General features: G+C 38.8%; 1 protein-coding gene across 12 annotated transcripts in view; it reads right to left on the bottom strand.

Moving 5' to 3' along the window:
* Nucleotides 1–87: 87 nt before the first annotated feature.
* Nucleotides 88–18,139, bottom strand: part of SULF2 (sulfatase 2) — a 158,700-nt gene continuing 140,648 nt past the window's right edge. For 10 of the 12 annotated variants that reach the window (XM_050713951.1, XM_050713950.1, XM_035548117.2 and 7 more), the window contains 10 exons: nucleotides 12,357–12,600; nucleotides 10,424–10,520; nucleotides 9,210–9,304; nucleotides 6,552–6,611; nucleotides 5,959–6,128; nucleotides 5,300–5,442; nucleotides 4,961–5,084; nucleotides 3,463–3,493; nucleotides 3,102–3,158; nucleotides 1,160–1,995 (listed from right to left, as the gene is read on the bottom strand). In XM_050713951.1, the coding sequence (XP_050569908.1) occupies nucleotides 1,965–1,995; nucleotides 3,102–3,158; nucleotides 3,463–3,493; nucleotides 4,961–5,084; nucleotides 5,300–5,442; nucleotides 5,959–6,128; nucleotides 6,552–6,611; nucleotides 9,210–9,304; nucleotides 10,424–10,520; nucleotides 12,357–12,600 (1,052 nt within the window). In that variant the 3' untranslated portion in view covers nucleotides 1,160–1,964. Of the gene's footprint in view, nucleotides 1,996–3,101; nucleotides 3,159–3,462; nucleotides 3,494–4,960; nucleotides 5,085–5,299; nucleotides 5,443–5,958; nucleotides 6,129–6,551; nucleotides 6,612–9,209; nucleotides 9,305–10,423; nucleotides 10,521–12,356; nucleotides 12,601–18,139 lie in introns of all 12 variants that reach the window. The other 2 variants (XM_050713949.1, XM_035548116.2) reach the window with 2 other exon arrangements.

Genomic DNA, 18,139 nt, shown 5'->3' with positions numbered 1-18,139 from the left:
ATGGTCAGAAGAAATCCGCTATTATTACAAAATTGCTACAGCTGTTACTGTGGAAAGCTATGTATAGCAAATGATTTTATTTTTTTTCCAGCTGGCTGTAAAACCTAAGGGAGTAATGCCTTAGACCTTCGGCCTGTGAGACCAGTTTAGCAAAGCTGCATCAATACTGACTGGAATTTATGTCTTTTTAAACTTAAATAGCACTCTTTAGCAGAGCTGAAAGGAGGAGAGGTGGTAGCTTTCCCCCTAACTCGGCAACAACCTACCTTCAGAAAGTAACAGCTACTTCTTCTATAGTGTGCAAATCTTTCAGCTCAGTATTTTGCGTGTGCATGAAGGGAAATGGTAACTTCTCAAGCTTCTATCTGATATGCAACTAGAGCAGTAATACTGGCCATGCAGGAGTCTGATGGTCTCATCCTCTGTTCAAAGGTTAGAGGCTGAATGCAAAAAAAGGTAAGTGGAAACTTTTTTCATCTAACCTAGTGAGTATTCTTTCTGCATACTGACTTGGGTAAAGGTAGACAGCTAATACTTTCCCCAGGAAAGCAGCAAAAATGTTTTTCTATTGTGAAGTGCAAGTTAAGGTTGTATTTTGCAAAAAATGTTCCTCTTGTTGTTAAGAGTCAAGGCCACAGTTGGTTGAGTCTATCACGAGCTTCCTCTCACATGCAGCTTTAAAACAGGTAGCAGATTAATATGGAAAAAATGATAGATTATCACTGCTACTGCCTGTACTACAATGTATTTAATAACATCTTTATGAAGATACTCAAATAGACTCTTTACACTGTGCTTCCTTAGTAAAGTCATGTTTTCTTTCCTTTAAAAGCTTTTAAACAGTAACCCTCATTCAGATCATCTACTTTTCTGTAGACCGAGCTATAACTAGATTATTTTTTTATTGGTCGTGATTATTGAACTTGTTGGAGCAGCCTTTTAAAAATAAGTGTAAAAGTTGCACTACTAAGCCAATGTTGCTTTCTCGAATTGTTTTGGTTTTGAACATACAATATAATATTACCCACAAAAAATTAATACAAATCTGATTTCATTAAAATGTAAGATGTACATTTACTGATTTTTTTTTCAGTACTTGTAAAAATGGATGAATTCTGAAATGTGCTATGCAACATTAAGTAACATTTTGAGAAATGGTATGTGGGCATTCCACACTTTTATTAACAAAAATCTTCACAACCTGAAAGAATTTATTTTTAAACAGTATATCGATCAATATTTACACAACCCCTCCAAAAGTCTGATATCTGTTAGTTAAGATTTCTCTAATTTTCCTAGAGTTGTCAATAGGACAGACAAGTAGACATGGAACTAAAACATACCCTCAGAGGAAATGTGAGAAATACCATGGTGTTGAGAATATTCAGTGCTGCTCACTTGAATTCCTGAATCTCTTAAAAGTTCTTTTCCACCATTACCTTTACCCTAGTTAGAAGCAAAAACATCCATGTTTTCTGTATCTTGCTTTAGAAATACTTGGCTTTGAAATTCTCCCTCGTGCCATCCAAAGGTATAGCTGAACTGAAAAATGTTGTAGGTTTACTTCCACCGTCTCTGTGTACACTTTGCCCACGGGGATGGCAATCCTCTTTGGGATGCAGCTGTATTTCCTCTTCTGTCAATTCCTGGAACAGTGTTAGTGGTGTCTTCTTGACATAAAATGCTTTGTGAAGCAGGTGAGGTATAATCCAAAGCAAAAAGCAGGTACAATAGTGGATTTCAAAGAGACCTGTGTTCCTGACAGGAGTTCCATAATTTCACTTCATCTACTTAATTCACTCACCAGTGCAAACACTCTGATCTAGTTCGGCCTCAAAGTTCATCCAGTCCTCCAGGCTAACGTTATAATTCTTTCTGAAATCATACACATTTTCACATAGTCTGTACATGAATTCAAGTTCTGGCCAGTTTATATCCTCACTGAGGTCCAGCAGGTGGGGAGGTTAGCCCTCCCATCCTTCCCACAGTTGGCCTCTTTAAAATAAAACAAACATGATTTAGTGTATAACATTCTAGTTAGGAAGTAGTTGGAATATATTTTCAATAGTTCCATGCAGGAATAAAACAATTGAAACATTGTAGACCACCTATAAAAAATACAGCAGGTATATCACAAACAATCAACCAACCATGTTTGAAACTTCAATCTATATATCTCATAAATTCTAGCTTCGTGTGGTTCTGAATCCAATCTTGGCTCTCTTTAACTAGATATACAAAGCGTTACCATTCGGTGACAAAAATGCTCTTGGAGGAGTTGAGAAGGTCAGACTGTGCCTATTGATGAAGGTACTGGTACGTAGTTCTTGCTGCACAGCTGGAGAGCACCTTACGAGTTGAAGTCTCAACCTTCTTTTAAGGGCGGTTCAGAGACAGAGAGTAACTGGCATGTCAAAAGTAACTATTTGTCTTGTCTTTAAATTTGTATCTCACCTTTGGGGTCTGGGAAGTTGAGAACTAACAGTACTACACTGAATAATATTATCTTCAAGTTTCAGAAGGCAGTAAAATAAGCAACAAACAATATTGGATTTTAGGATAATGTCAGAATAACCCAAAATGTACAGATCTTTCTTCGTACAAATACGCTACTTTCTGTTCTAACTTGCTTTCTTTGCTCACACCATGAGGGAGGTGGTGGTTGGATAAATAGCAAGAAAGTACATGATCCTCTATGAGTATTGACACTTAATCAGTCTTGTTATTTCTGGATGTTATGAGAGGCTGCTAGGAGGCTGCCACACATTTAAGTTTAGACAAAACCAACACAATGATCTCAAATTCTTACAGGTAGGTAATGATAATCGGTTTCTTAATTGAGAGTCCACCTTTGCTCAAGTTTTAAATTGCTTTAATCTTAACGTTCCTACATTCCCAGAAAACATATACCAAGAGGTTTTGTACAGGACTAGTCTGTAACGACGGCAGTGTAGTATTTCTTGCTTAATTTAGAGCACTTGCCACTTAGCATTTCATGAGAACAGATGATGATGTTAAAAAGGTGCTGCATGCAAACAGAAAAGTAAAGAAAAGAAAGGTAAGTAAAAGCTAATGCTTTTCATGAACTGCTCCCAACTCACAGTGACTTAGAAGATGATGGTCTTCTCACATCTGGCCACTTTCGACGCTGAAACTGCCTAATTTTCAAGCAGCAAAAGGAGAAAAAAGTTAACCATCACCAAGAAAACCACCAGCACTACAGTCTAAAAGACGAGGAAGGAGAAGAGTTTAGCCTGAATTTTGACTACAAAGATTAGAACATGCTATAACATTGAAACAGAAATAGCTCTAGTGTTTCACAGTAACTGGGATGGAAAGACCTTGCAAACGTCACCGTAGGCAGTGTCTGTCCGTGTCGTTCCCAATCCCACACTCCTAACTCTTTAGCATAAAGGTGGTATTTAAGAATAATAATTTAACTATGTATTTTTAAAAATGTACCTGTACTGCTCGTAGCTTCCATCTTTAAGTCCTAAGTGAGGAAAAAATTAACATGTTATTAACCATTGTATTAACCAACAGAATAAGGTATTCGGTAACACACAATTTAAAGTAAGATCTGAGAATATTAACAGAATATTAAGATGTTCACTAGAACTGTTATTTTCAGATTTAATCCCTTATTCTAGGTAAAATGGGTTGTAAATTGAGATAGGTAATTGTGAAACTTTTCTGTAACCGTCCTGCAGTGGTATACTTAAATGCCAAAAACTTGATTTCAAAGCATACAGCTTTAGATGGTCCATACGCTAAATAAGACCTGAAACAATATTTTGGACTCAGGTGGACTTAGGTATGTAACAGTATTTTGGGGGTGCAGGTCTTCAAGCTCTGAAGGCTATACATATATTTTTTTTACATTGCATTTCTTATTGTATTTTACATTGCATTTCTTTGTACTAAGGGGTAAATAAGAAATGCAATTTAAAAAGGAGAAATACAAATAACTACATGTTTCAGTTTGCTATCATGACTAAACATTAAAAAAAATAAAACACACAATAGTATTGAGTAGACCAGGAAAACTTAAAGGACTCAAAACGATGAGTCTAACCTAGAAAAAGAATAAAGACCAATGGGTTTCATTCTTTTTGGAACTTAAAGGCATAGTTAGAAGAGCACATCTTTTGGTAGTGTAGTGCATTCCTCAATGCACCTCCTACCTTGATCTGCTGTTATTTTACAACTACCTTGCACCAACACAAGGGAAAACCAATCAGCTTAAGCACTAGCCTCCGTTTTTGAGGTTGAAGTTATTTCTAAGCTAGTTTAGTAAGTCTGCGTGGACTGTATTGTCTCTAAAAGAAATATTCCTAAAAATCATGCCTTCAGATGGAATACTGTAACACAACTGCTAGACCAGTTGTCCAGAGGAGTTGTGCAGTCTCCATTCTTGGAGGTTTTCAAAATCCAAATGCATAAAGCCTTGAATAACATGGTCTGACCTCAAAGCTGACCCTACAGTGAGCACGAAGTTAGACCAGATGAACACCACAAGTCCCTTCCAGCTTGACCTATCCCAAGAGCCTATGAACTTGGAAGCAGCTATTAGGTATTTGTTTGTTCTTTCATTAGTTTTCTTCCTTCCTCATCTCTTTCAGTCACAGAATCATAGAATGGCTTGGGCTGGAGGGACCTTAAAGATGATGTAGTTCCAACCCCCCTGCCATGGGCAGGGATGCTCTTCTTCCTGCATTTCAGCAGCTGCATATTTAAGTATCCAAGTCTTACTATGTAAGTGTGAATTTCTGGAAACATTACATAAGACAAATTGAACAAACAATACAAGAATTTGAGCAAGCAATCATCAGCCACAGCAGGGCATTACTAGTATAAATCAATTCTAAAATCATTTTTCGGCTGATAAAAGTTTCATGTCAGTAAACAAGAGATCCATTTCTTTTGGGTAGTTTCTGAGTATAAGAGCAGAAGCACTTACCTAGATCCATATTCCTAGTTCTTGGATTGCATTGTTTATACCCTTTGCAGCTTCTTAGTTCCATCAGCTGGATGTGCAGTTGATTGAGAACTTCTCTATCTAGTGTGTTCACCACGTTAATTAGCTGCAATACAGAGAGGTTCTTGTTAGAGAACAGGTATTCCTCTATAGTTCAGTAACTTGCACATATGGAATATCTGTGGTTTACTTCCAACAGGAGAGAAGCCAAATCATTTTATGTTAATAGTTGCATCTACTTCTTGTACCAATACTGCGGTATTTCAATGCATCATTGGTAAAGAACACATACATTTCCAGAGCTGTACTATGATCAGGTACCTGATATGGATCAGTGTTGAGATCAAAATACTCCAAAAATCCAGTAGCAAATTCACAAAACAGAAAGTTGTGGGTCTCGTTGATTGTCCTCAAACACCAGTATGTATTGTTGTTGGCACTGGTACAAGCACAGAAAGGACCCACTGCAAAGGAAAGCATCATAAAGACTTAAGATATATGTTGCTGGTTTTAGGCACTGCTTATTTTATTAGTTTATGGTACTGCTTTATTCATAGGCAGTCACTCCCTCATTCCTGAGCTCTAAAGCAGAGAATACATTTCCAGCATAACGTTCTATGCTTACCTAGCCCCCACGAAACGTCTAACTTGAGCAGTGTCTCAGCTAGTTGTTTTTCCCTTGCTGGTTGGGAAACATTCCAGCTGCTGAGATAATAATACGATGTACTGTGTATGTATTGTGTACTGTCTGCAGCATCTCTAGGTTTTCATCTGCAGTTTTGTTGTTTTTATTAATTTAACTCCTTTGCCTTTTGTAAGGATCATGCATGACAACATTGAAACACGGATTATTTAGTATGAGGAAAATTGTGTGGCTTTGGCTACTTGCCTAATCATACTGGTAGTTTCTGGTAACCTAGAATCATCCTAGTCAGTACACTGCACCCAGCTATCTGTTAGTTAATTTAGAGTATCCTTACGTGTCCACAGGGGAGCAGTTTGCCAGTGCTGGTTGTCATGGGTGAAGCAGGTCAGACCAGGCATGCTGCAAGTGTCATTATTTTTTATTCTCTTAAGCAGTTTGCGCAGTTTCTTCTTTCTCCTTTGCTCTCTAAGCAGCCACAGCCTGTCTTTCTCCTGTAGGGCTTTCCTGCACACATGAAACATTAGGGTCATGCAGACTGTTATACTTGAATACACCTAAAAAAAAATGAAGCAGCTAATAAAATAAGCTGCTTTGAGGGAAAGAAATAATTGGTATTTTAAAAATAAATGGCTTTTCTTCCAAATAGCTCTGGATCTCCAGAGCTCTTTGCAATTCCATGGTACAGGGGAAAAAAATGGAGCCAAAGGGGTTTAATGGGCTTGCCTGAAGTCTTTGATGTGCATTTACAAGCATTTTTTTTTTTTTTACCATTGGTTTGGTTCTTTTCCCAGATGTCTGTATGTTTATTCTTTTTAGCACAGGATAAGTGAAATTACTTCTTTTGCTTAGTTTTTAACATGTGTGCTTGGACCAAATATTAGGATCTTTGCATTTTCTCTTTCAAAGGAACAGGCCTTCTTCACTTACTTGAAAGGATGAAGATTAGATCCCTTGTGCCTCAGTTTGCTTTTGTGTTTTGAATGGTAACTGGAAAATAAAAAAGAATCGTTGATGAACAACAGAGACAATTGTACCTGTTCATACCATATTTTCACCCTGGATTCAAAGCGCATTTAATCCAGTATCACTTCTCCCTTCAATTTGTTCACTCAGGGTAGGTGGTGAACACAAAACAGCCTTGCTAGACTAGACTGAGTCAGGCACTTGTGCCTCTCGATTTCCTTCGATCATTTGTACATAGTGACACCTGGTGCTCTGCTACTGTATTGCACTATGTATCTACAGATGATTCCAGTTGCAATTTTCAATTTTAGTTGTCATTACTTCCTGTTTCCCTACATGGGGCAGATAAAATCAGTAGATTTATAATTCAATTATGAGATTTCTTCAACCGAATATTCATTAATTTTTCGGAGGATATGATGACAAGCTCATACCACCTTCCTGCTGTTTTCCAAACAAAATAATTTAAGCATCACTTGTACCTCATAGAGTTTTTTTTTCCCCCTCCACTGCTACTAGCTAGTAGTTCCAGGAAAACTGAAACCGGATGGGACTGTCCAAGCAGAAGCAGTGTCTAATGTATTCTGAGATATGAAGGGTGGCAGTTGACATACACATTCTAGATGGGTAGCTCTACTATTTTGACTGTCTTCAAGAGCTCTTACTAGGTTTCGCAGAAGTTTCCTTTCTTTGTAGTTTGCAAAGTTAAAAAAAAAAAAAAAAAGGACAAAATAGGCTTAGGCAATGGCAATTTTTTCCTGACTAATACAGTTCACTATACTTACTAATCACACAAATAAGCAAAGACAAACTAAGTTCAGTAAGTGCTATTTTTCTAATTGTCAGACTAAAATTCCCTTTGAAACAAAACAAATCTTTTAAATTACAAATGCTACTGGGAGCTTATGTAAATTTAATCCTTACAGCAAATTGACAAAATAAAATTATTAAAGAACTATCTTCAATTCAGTCAACTTTTTTCTCTAGCATAGATACTGTGCATATCATTAACTAGTCTGAAATGCTACGCTCAATGCAATTCTGCAAACATATAACTCAGGTTATTACCTTCATTGATTTCAGTGGGATTATTCATCTGAATGATGCTATGCACAAATATAAGTGCTTCTTATATCGGATGTGAAAAACGTAATGTTCTTTATGTTAACTGTAAAAATAACTTCATCTTTGTATGTATCAAATAAACTTGGTTGTTAACATAATACACTGCTTTCAAAACTGTTAAGACAAAGTTTGGGGGATTTGTCATTTAGAATTATACGGGTTTAATTTTAAGTACTTTATGCCATAGCTTGTATGTACATTGGGTTGGCATAACCTAAGAAAGGGATATTCTGCTTATTTTAATGATCTGTTGCTGAAGCTGCATTACAGAATCAACACGGGCCACAAAGACTATGTACCTTGTGTCTGTAAACTAAACTAGATTATGTTGTACCTCCATTACAGCAATGAGACAGAGAAGTATCATCCGCATCCTCTTACAGAAGCTCCTTAATGAAAACTACTTTAGCTGACAATGATAGCAGAGCTGCCTTATGGTTTTGAGTACAGCTTTTCTTGTCGTACTGCCACTGTGGCTGCTGTACTCCTGGTAACATCTGCCTCACTGCAGCCTCAGTGATTGCTCTGTGATCACTCTGATCAAAGAGCAACTGCTCCTGGTTTCTTTAAGGATAATGCCCTTAATAATAAGCTTATCTTTTGGTTAGTCCTGAAGTGGTCAGGCAGTTAGACTTGAAGATCTTTGTAGATCTTTCCAACTGAACTATTGCATTCCATCAACTTTCTCAGGGGCAAATTCTGTTTGTGTTAACATTTGATTTTGTAAGATTTTTCTGCTGTGCTTATTTGCAGAGCAAGAACTTGCTCCCTAGAACGTTTCAGATATGCTTGAACCATCTTTCCATGCAATCAGTGAGCTGATCTCACAGCCATTTTGCAAATATGTGGCTATGAGAAACCAACTATGCAGAGATCTTAATGCACAATCGCTATTTTAGTATTGCCTGTTGCATTTAAAATCCAGAAATCATATGCATCAGGGAAAAAAAAAATTGTTGCACAAAGTCGGTGGTGGCTACAGAATTACAGTTACTCTGCACCAACTGTTAAATTCCTGCTGCTTCTACCTGGCATAGCTGCTTAATATTGCAGGAACTATATGCTATGTGATAACTCGTCTGGCCTTGAAGAAACCAAATGGAAAGAAAGTCTCTCATCTGACCACCCCTTTATTCCATATACATTACGCACTATTCTTACTGAAAGATTTGTGTAACACTGCACCATACTGACAAGCAAGTTTTCAGAAGAAAGCCTGCAGCTAAAAATACTAATTTCTAGTATCTAATAGCAACATCTTCAGTACAAGAGCATAACTTACTGGTTTAAAAGCATTTTACATACATCAGTTGACAAAGAGGCAATTAAACTCCTGCCTGGCAGAAGGTGGGCCTTGTACTTTAGGAGGGTTGGACAGCTGCAGAAAGCATTAGACAAGAGTATAGCAGGTACGAAACCACTTAAAACAGATTCTGATCTCTCCTGTGAAGACATAAATCAGCTACAGTTAACTACTCACAAGTACACCAAAAATACCTTATCTTGTTACAATCACACTCCTCAGGTCTCTTCTTCTTCAGATGACCTCTCACCTCCCTCAGATTTTTTATTTTATTTTGCAACGTTTCAATCTGAAAAAAGTAAACATACAGGTTAAAAAAATTACAGCATAGTTTAATTTTATTCTAACCCTCTCAAACATATTGCCATCAAATGCTTCTTTCTTGCTACCTTCCATAACTTCCTCCACTAACAAGCATTTTCAGATTAGCTACCTTCTCAAAAGGAAACTGCAGGCAGGAGGGCAATTCTGGCGCACAATTTGCCTGCTCTGATTACTGAAGGTGAAAGCAGAATGTGGCACTGGGGGGAGCAAGGTGGGAGGGTGCCATACAGCCTTAGACAGATGAACACTCCACTTCCACTGTGATTTTCCTCTTCAGCATATTTGCAAAGGCGAAAGGCTACCAAAGGAAAATGAAGCCCTTAAAGGTTTGGCCTGTTAGGAACCTGAGAAGGGGATGGGGAGGGAGTGCTCTGAAGTCCCCTCTTCAGAGATTCTGGAAGAGAAAAGCAGTAAACCTCCATCCTTTTACATGGCAGTCTAGCAACGTCTGGCCACATGGGATGTACGTTAGCAGTTAATTTAATTGTGCCACCCGCATAGTTTATTTTTAACCACCTTCAATAAATGAAACTCCTGCTTTTGTTCAGTGTAGCTCATGCACAGCGTAGCCCACTCAGATGGGTATTACAGGCTTCCACTTCGATTCCTTACACAGCAGAAAAAATGAAGTCATCTAGTGTGAACAAAGAATTTGCCATGCAACTACCATCAGACAACAGTGACCACAAATCTAATAGAAGTCCATGGCTGCATAGACAGCGGACAAAGATTTCACAAAAAATACACAACGAATCCAGCCCAGTGATCCTAAAGCAGGAACACAACAGGACAGAAGTGAGACTTACAAGTCTCTCTCATTTATCTCATAAGGCTTATGCCATTTCTCAGTTCTTTAAGTTGTAGTTCTCTCCTCCACTTACTATCTTGTCTTCACAAACTTGTAGCAACTTAATTATCTATGAAATCTCTATTCTGAAATCAACCACTAAGTTCAAAAGGTTCCAGGGAAGAACAAAGACACACAGAGGCAAACAGACACAAACATAGTCAGCATGATCCTATCAGCCCACAGGAAACCAGGCCAAAGACACGCTGAAAATGTATGACTGGTAACATCACTCACCTCATGGTCAATATGAAGTTTATGGTCCTTCCAAGCTTGCAGTGACCTGTACAGATCTGTGTCACACTGAACGGTGTCATTCTCCAGGATATAGCACCTGGCCATGGAAAAAACAATGTTTATTATAGTAGATACACACGATGCAAACAGCTTTTGCTGTGCTATTTTAACAGCGCAACTCCAGGACACATGAGAAGCCAGATTGGAAATGACACTCAGAATTCAAAATAAACAATGTTCATTCAAGAGAACAGGAGAGTATGTTACTAGCCAGGAAAGAAGTTTGGGTTTGAGTCGCCATGGGCATTTTTCAGAAGGCAAAAAATTCAAGGACAATATTCCTATCAAGAGAACCTGTTGACTGTTTCATTTCTATATGCAAATTGTGCTGCACAGAGTTCTTGTTTATGCATTAGGCTGTCTACATAGATAATCTCTACTAACTAGCAAGTACCGAAAGCACTACTCAGAAGCAATTTCCCCATGCATAATGAAGTGACATACAGGGGTAGGAGAAAGCCCTTCTTTATAAGATGTATTATAATACTACAAAGAAAAAAAATGTGATTTTCTACAAAAGGGATAAACTTTTTCAAATACAGCTCCCTGACTTCAAAGGCAAAATACCCTCCAACAACTTTAAGTGCTCATGTTCCAGTAACTTCTCATGAAGTCCAGGATTTAAGATTAAAAAAAAAAAAAAAGACATAAATGCTCAACAAGTTTATTAGGGGTCAATAAATATCATGGAGTTATTTTTGAATGACTATTTATTAAATTAAAGCTGAGTTTTTTTTCAATATTCCTCTGTTTTCTTTAAACCACCTCACGCATGTTATCCCACTGCCTTCTTTTCTGCAAGTGTTCCTGGGGACTTCTCATGAATTACGCACAACCTTCCTGACAGTTCCTGGTATGGGGCTGGGATACACCCAGTAAAGCAGCACAAATCAATTTAACATGTCCCAGAAAAAAAGCACAAATAGTGATTTATGGGTCCTGAACATTCAAAAAAGCTGAGGAATGAGGGCAGAACTCTGCTGATGTCAACCTACCTATGTTTCCTCATATTAGCAAATCTCTAACCCTGTAAACTGAAGTCAAATGGAAACCACAGATTTTAACAGCAGCTATCTGGCTCACGCATATTTGCACGAGCTAGTCATTAAACAATTTAATTCACATAATCCATAGTGATTGATGGATTTTCTCATAATTCACAAGTAGAAAGGGTGACTAAACACTGAACTAACTATAGTTGAAGATACATCACCAGACCCTGGATCTGCACACTGAGAAACCTTTAACTATTAGAGTCTCTTTAGAATGCAGACAATTCCCTCACCTCTCTCTCCAATGTTCCATTCCCCAATACTCCTGGTCTATCTAACCTCATCGATAACATAGATTTTCCTTTCCTAGCACTGGGTACAGGAAGCTCTGTGATGCTGCTGCTTCCTTTGGGACTGATTTTGTATTTGAAATACAAAGCAACCAATGACATGTTGAAACTGGGTCATATTCCAGTTGGAGTATGGAGTATTTTGATCTTCAGACAGGCCGGGTTACCTGCTGCACACTGAGATTTATATGGGTAGAGCCATTCCTGGTTTCAGATAGGTGTACACACCAACGCTGCAAAGAGTTTCACTTGTCCTTACTGGAAATGTGCACTAATCAGTGATTACTGTCTCCAAAGTGTAGAAGACATAAAAGCACCGCTGTGGTTCTTCAGTATCTTCATGCCCCTTTGTGCATGATGACAAAATTAAAACAAAACTGAAAGGTGTGTACAGATGAGAATAACAATTTTAGTGAAGTTAGACGGTATCCAAAAGGGACACAATATGCTTATCAAAAGGTAATGCACCCATTTATGTACAGCAGCCACTCAAGCAGCAAAAGTTTATAGAAACATACACTATTTACTCACCTGTGAGTAACTTTTATTAGATTAGGGGCTGTATATTCTGCAATGCCACCAGTGCCACTGTATTCTGCCATGTCTTTATCTTCCTCCTCACGAGGAACAGCCCTCTGCATCTTGTGTCGCTTGGTGATGTTTCTTGGTAAGACAGGTTGGTATCCGTCCTCTAGACCCAAGTTATAAATGGCTCCATTCAGCTCGACGGATACAGAGCGGATAGAACGATTCCGGACATAGTTTGGTTTGTATTCTGCACAGAAAAGGGAGTAAAAGGATTAAGACGGGGAGAAACAGCAGGTTACACTTTGGTTCTCTGTGGTTCTTGGCAAACCACAGCCCCTAATATGACATTTGGAATTCACTCAATGACAAATGCTGTTTGTTGCAGCTTTCCTCAGCACTGCCATGTCATTACCTGATGGGTACCTTAAAGCCTGAGAGAGAGGGGTAGATAGAGTGCAAATGCACAAGGATGGCAGAGGGGAAAGAGAATGTGCTTGTACAGTCACCACCCCGAGAATGAACAACTTTCAAAGAAACTCTACTCTTCCCCCAAGAGCCACTAGATGGCAGTAATACCTTAAAAAATAATTCTGAAAGTTAAAGACGGCAGGATCTCAGGTCATCCTTGCGGATTAGTTCTCAACTGCATTCTGTCATCTACTGTAAGTGCCAGTATTCCTTCAACACTTCCCAGAAGTCACCCCGAATTTCAACAGGGAGTACTCTAGTGTTCAGCCTGAACTTCTTCTCAATTCCATACTCTTTTTTTTCAAGACAAGATGCTTGATTTTAATGGGAGGGATTAATATTTGAATCTTTACTTTTATCCACATTTAATTATTTTCTTTGCAATTATTTTCCTCACGTGCAGGCCAGACGGCAAGTTTCTACAAAAAGCACTACCCTCCAGTGCTACGCACTCCCTCAGAGTTTGCCTCTGTGTTTGCAGCCCAAAGACAGAATGAAACATTTGTTATGAATCTGCACCTCACAGTATGAAATTCCCAGTGATCTTATTGCCATCGCTGCTTTCCAAAGCTCTCTCTCCTGGCCCAAATCCCAATTCCTCTTCAGTTTTGTCTAAAGTGGCATGAATATATCCTAGCTATGGAGTTTGAATCCATATCTAAACTTCCCTACTGTATAGGAGGGCTCACACCTCTGACTATTTCCTGCTCACTGCAGTGACCGCTCAGTCACTCATGTTAAGCAGAATTAACTCACTCTTGGAGAAAAAAGCATGACCAGAGTACCATAGCTTCTCTTCTTCCCCTGCCCAGACTCCTTGCTGTGTATATGTGCTTTGGAGTCATCCAAGATGTTGCTGGAACCAAGCAAGCCTCTTGGTTCCTCTGGTCACCTCTCCTTCACACCGAGCTGAAGCACAGCACTTCTCACTACAACAGGACCTCCTGCTGCTGCAACCTGCTAAGGGAAAACTCAGCTGATCTGCCACGTGAGAAGACCAACACTTCTTGTAGTCTCAAGATCCACAGAAGAGCCAACTTCATCTCAGGGATAAACTCCACTGCAAAAACAAGCAGTGAAGAAAAGAAATGGGAGGTAGAACAACCAAATTTGACAAAAGAAATATTCATGGCTATTGGCATGCGTTGGCATTAACACAGACTGACTTCTTTCAAGAAGCCTTACATGAATTCCAACTGGATCACAAAGTCTCAAAGGCTATTTTGTAGACTGTGGGAAGAGAAACAAACATCCCCTCCCACCTGAAACTGGTCCAAGCCCTAAATTCTCATCAGTGCCACACAGAAAGGAGAATACCAGCTGGATTGTCTGGTTTAGCCCATTTTCCACCTGTGGCTCAAAGTTTATAGCCGATATTAAGCCAGGTGAGTCACAGCTGAGAAAAAAATAAATTTTAAAAAAAGCAACAAAAAGACCAACTGCATTTCAGGCACCCATTCAGGAAATGTTTGAATAAATGAGAAGGAAACTCCCATCTTTTCAAAAGTAGGAGGAAGTTCCAAAAAGCTACACCCTAACAATTATATTCAAAGTGTAAACTCCCATTTCTTTAATTGTTCCCTCATTTCATCTTGTTAAGCTCAGCCAACTAACAATTCACCTTCCTTCCAAGTCTAATACGCCAAGCCAGCATGTTGGACCTCAACAGACAACTGCAGGGAACCGCCGTCTCCACACGCCCCTGAAGAATTCGAAGCCAGGAGCTGCTCCTCCCTTGCAGCCAGTCCTAATCCAGCCTTATAAAGAACAAATTGGTCTGGAGAGAGACAGCTCATGAAGGCCTTGCATTATTACAACGTGCTATCCACAGTGCTGACTCAATGCCGTGATTAGTACCAAACTCCATCATTTTCAGAGGAAGTGGTTAAAATATTTAGTAAGCTCAATATTCATCTGTACTGTGTCACTGCAGGCAAAAATACCAGTGTCTAATTACTTGATCCTCCCCCAGGCTTCAGTTTTACTTTCCAATTCTTTTACCTGCATATACAACCCACAAAGAAAGTAGATCTAGATCTGTTAAATATTTTGCCCAAAATACCTATTCTCCTTTTTCAAATTATTGAAGATTGGCTCTGGTAAGTTGAGTCCCTGTGCCTCTTGTCCTCCACCACTGCTAAGAAATTATATCCTCAAAATTAAATCTGGAAATAGAGTCCAGAGAAATTTCAGCATAAGAAAGCTAACGAGTTTTCAATGCCACACTCATCCTGCCTCAGCTCCCTGGATCACTTGACAGGCACGCGTGGCTTCTCTCTAGCCTGACAGGACAGGCCTGTTCCAGTCCAGAGTTCCCCCAGATGGTCTAGGGACTCAAACACTTGAATTTTTACAACTACTTGGTAACATCTCGAGTTTCTGTCTAGAAGCAAGCACACTGTCTAGAGCAAGCACGAACTGCAGTATCTGAGATTATTATTCAACTGAATAAAGTGAGGTAATGCTGTATTATAAAACCATAAGTTTCATATCTGACATAAACATGCCCAGCCTTCAGGTTTGTATTTAACTCTCCTCACTTCCTCATCACTCAAGCTTTATTACTTATTTTGCTGCTGCCAGAATCATGATTTAACATTGAGATCATTTGGAAATGATCTCAGAGATAGCTGAGAAGACTGTGACCAACTGTATCTACTGCGTGGCCATTTCTCCTAAGCAGGAACGTGATTGCTCAGCAGGGACATTAGCGGAAGCCAGAGAACTCCTGGGCTTTTCCGTCATCATTTATTCCAGGTAGGTGTTTTGCATCTGATGCATTGTCCAGCATCACGACGATGATGGAATAAACCAGCATGCAAGAACTCTGCTTTTGTACAGTGGACAATGAGGAAAAAGTCCACCACCAGCCACCTCAATTCTGTTACATTTCCCAGTAACGTCTCTGTATTTTCTCAGAGTTCTGCAGAGAAGCAGCACTTTTTCTACAAGACCAAAGTAAAATAAGGCACTTTGAAGGCAAATTTTTGAAAATATCTCAAGCATCTAGAAATACAGATAAAGGATTAGAGGAGGTTTTTCTTGATCATTAGGTAACTAGAGATTTCTAGAAATCTTATTTTGATTCTGTGTTCTTGGATATTTCAAAGAGGGAAAAAAACCAACAACCTCCAAAAACTTCCATACATCCAGTTTCTCACAACTGCCATTAAAAATCATACTTCAAATGCATTATCTTTAAAGTACTTGATGTTTGGGTACTTTTTTTTTTTTTTTTTTTTTTATAACAAAGAAGGCCATTTTGCTACAGTATTGAAACTACTTCAAAAGAAAAACAAATTACATGAAAATTGGAATAAAAATGTACTAGCTTCTTTGTACACACTCTGTACACAAATCTGTGTGGCCTATCATCATTTCTCTACATGCAGCTTAATAACTCCTTTAATCATATGCACTTGTTTGTCACAGGAGGAAGAGATGAAATCCACAGCAAGAAAAACATAACAGACAACAAACAGCCGAAGATTTTAAGCGCTCATTATTACTTTAAACTTCCATCCCATTGCAGAGCTTTATTTCATCATTTTTATAAAAATAAGAACGCACCAAAGGAAATAAAGAGGACACTGCAATGCAGAACAGGTAACAGCTTTGCAGGTGAGCTGTGTACTTACTTGTCCAGGGCCCAAAAGGCATGCACATGACATGACATTGTTTTGCAATTAATTTCCCCAATTTAGGAACTATCCTTGCCTCTTAAATGTAATGGTGTACGTGACAACGGATCTAGACCATGCCTACATTAGAAAGCAATTATTTTATCAAAACATTTGGTGCTTTGGCCCCTCTATCAGCAATTTAGTCTGGTCTTCTAGACCATGCATTCACCACGCATTGCTGGGTTTAATCTTTGTGAAAGACCAATCCTCCTATCACCATCAGGGTTTGCAACACTCTTGATGCGCCCCTGAAGCGGGGCATCCAATTTAGTTTTCTGCAAACAACTGTAGATTAGAGTATATCAAAATTGCTCTGCAAATCCATCTCTACTGTTCATGATAGGAGGGAGTGATCAGGGTGTTCCTTTCAAAGGCTTCAGCATTGCTATGAACTAAATCATTAGTGTGGACCCGACACTGACATAGTCCAGTTTGAAACTTCCATTTTCTGTATAGCTATCGTTCAATCTTATGGATAGCATTTGCTGGCATTCAAGTAGCACTGATCCCATGCACTCTTCAAACTCTAAGTAGTAGACCCCAAAAATGCCCTCAGAACTGTACAACCCAGCACAGACTGCACTTTACCCCATCTCATGAAACAGGTCATAGAAATCCACATGCACATCAGCAGTACCCAGGTCACCATTTACAATCCAGTGAGCCAGCTTTCTAAGTAAGCTGTTCAGAAAACCCTTGGCACGTTATCTTGATTTGTATTTCTTTGTGCTCGTTTATTTTTGGTGTGTGATTTATTAGGTAAGTGCATGTGAAAGAATAGCCAATATCAAACCCAAGAGTCTGTGTCAACAGGTCCAAGCTAAACTCTCCCATTGTATGGCACACCCTGGATGTGGGCAGAGGGAAAAATGAAGCATCTGGAGCCAATTGTTTTACTTCAGATACAAGCAATGGGAACATGACTGCCAACATCCTATCTTACGCTGCTGAAGTTTATGCCTTATGGCTCAATGAGAAGTGTGCTGAACAGTACAGCATAAACTCTGCCTCTTCTGAGACAAATGTAGGGAAAAAGATGTCCCAATCCTTTGGCTGAAAGTATCTTCACAACCTTCGCTTCTTTGCCTCATCCTCTTTAATACATAAACTAACGGTAATTATACACTTAACCACCTCCTCTAGATGTTGCGAAAATTAGTTAATGTTTAGAAAGCACAACACAAATGAAAAGTACTTAAGTAAGTGTTAAGTATTATCAGATAGCATTATGTTGTCCTCACGTAAATTGTTTTCCTCTTCCCATCTAAGTGTCTTCAATCTACTCCTGTTATTTGACTCCCTGTGTCTGAACTTTCTTCTCTGTGACTTTGGAAACAGAAAAAAAAGTTAATTGAACTACATGTTCTAGTGTTATTTAAAGATTATCTGCTGTGCCACATGTTTAAACAGCAAGTATAGTTGAGTAATTTCATCCTGGAACCAATAATTTTTTTCAACTAAAAATTAGCTTAGTAGGTACTAATCAGCTTGCAAGGCAAATATAATGGAAGAAAATCAATTTAAACTCTCTGTTTGAAGCTTGTGCCAGGTCATTATACAGAAAGACTAATCTGCTAAATAATTAAGGCCCTGTATTTGTGGAGTGAGACGAAAGAAACATTACAAGTGAACAGT

This window comes from Cygnus atratus, chromosome 16, assembly GCF_013377495.2.
Source record: "Cygnus atratus isolate AKBS03 ecotype Queensland, Australia chromosome 16, CAtr_DNAZoo_HiC_assembly, whole genome shotgun sequence".
Lineage (NCBI taxonomy): Eukaryota > Metazoa > Chordata > Aves > Anseriformes > Anatidae > Cygnus > Cygnus atratus.
This window is presented reverse-complemented; position numbering and strand designations above follow the sequence as displayed.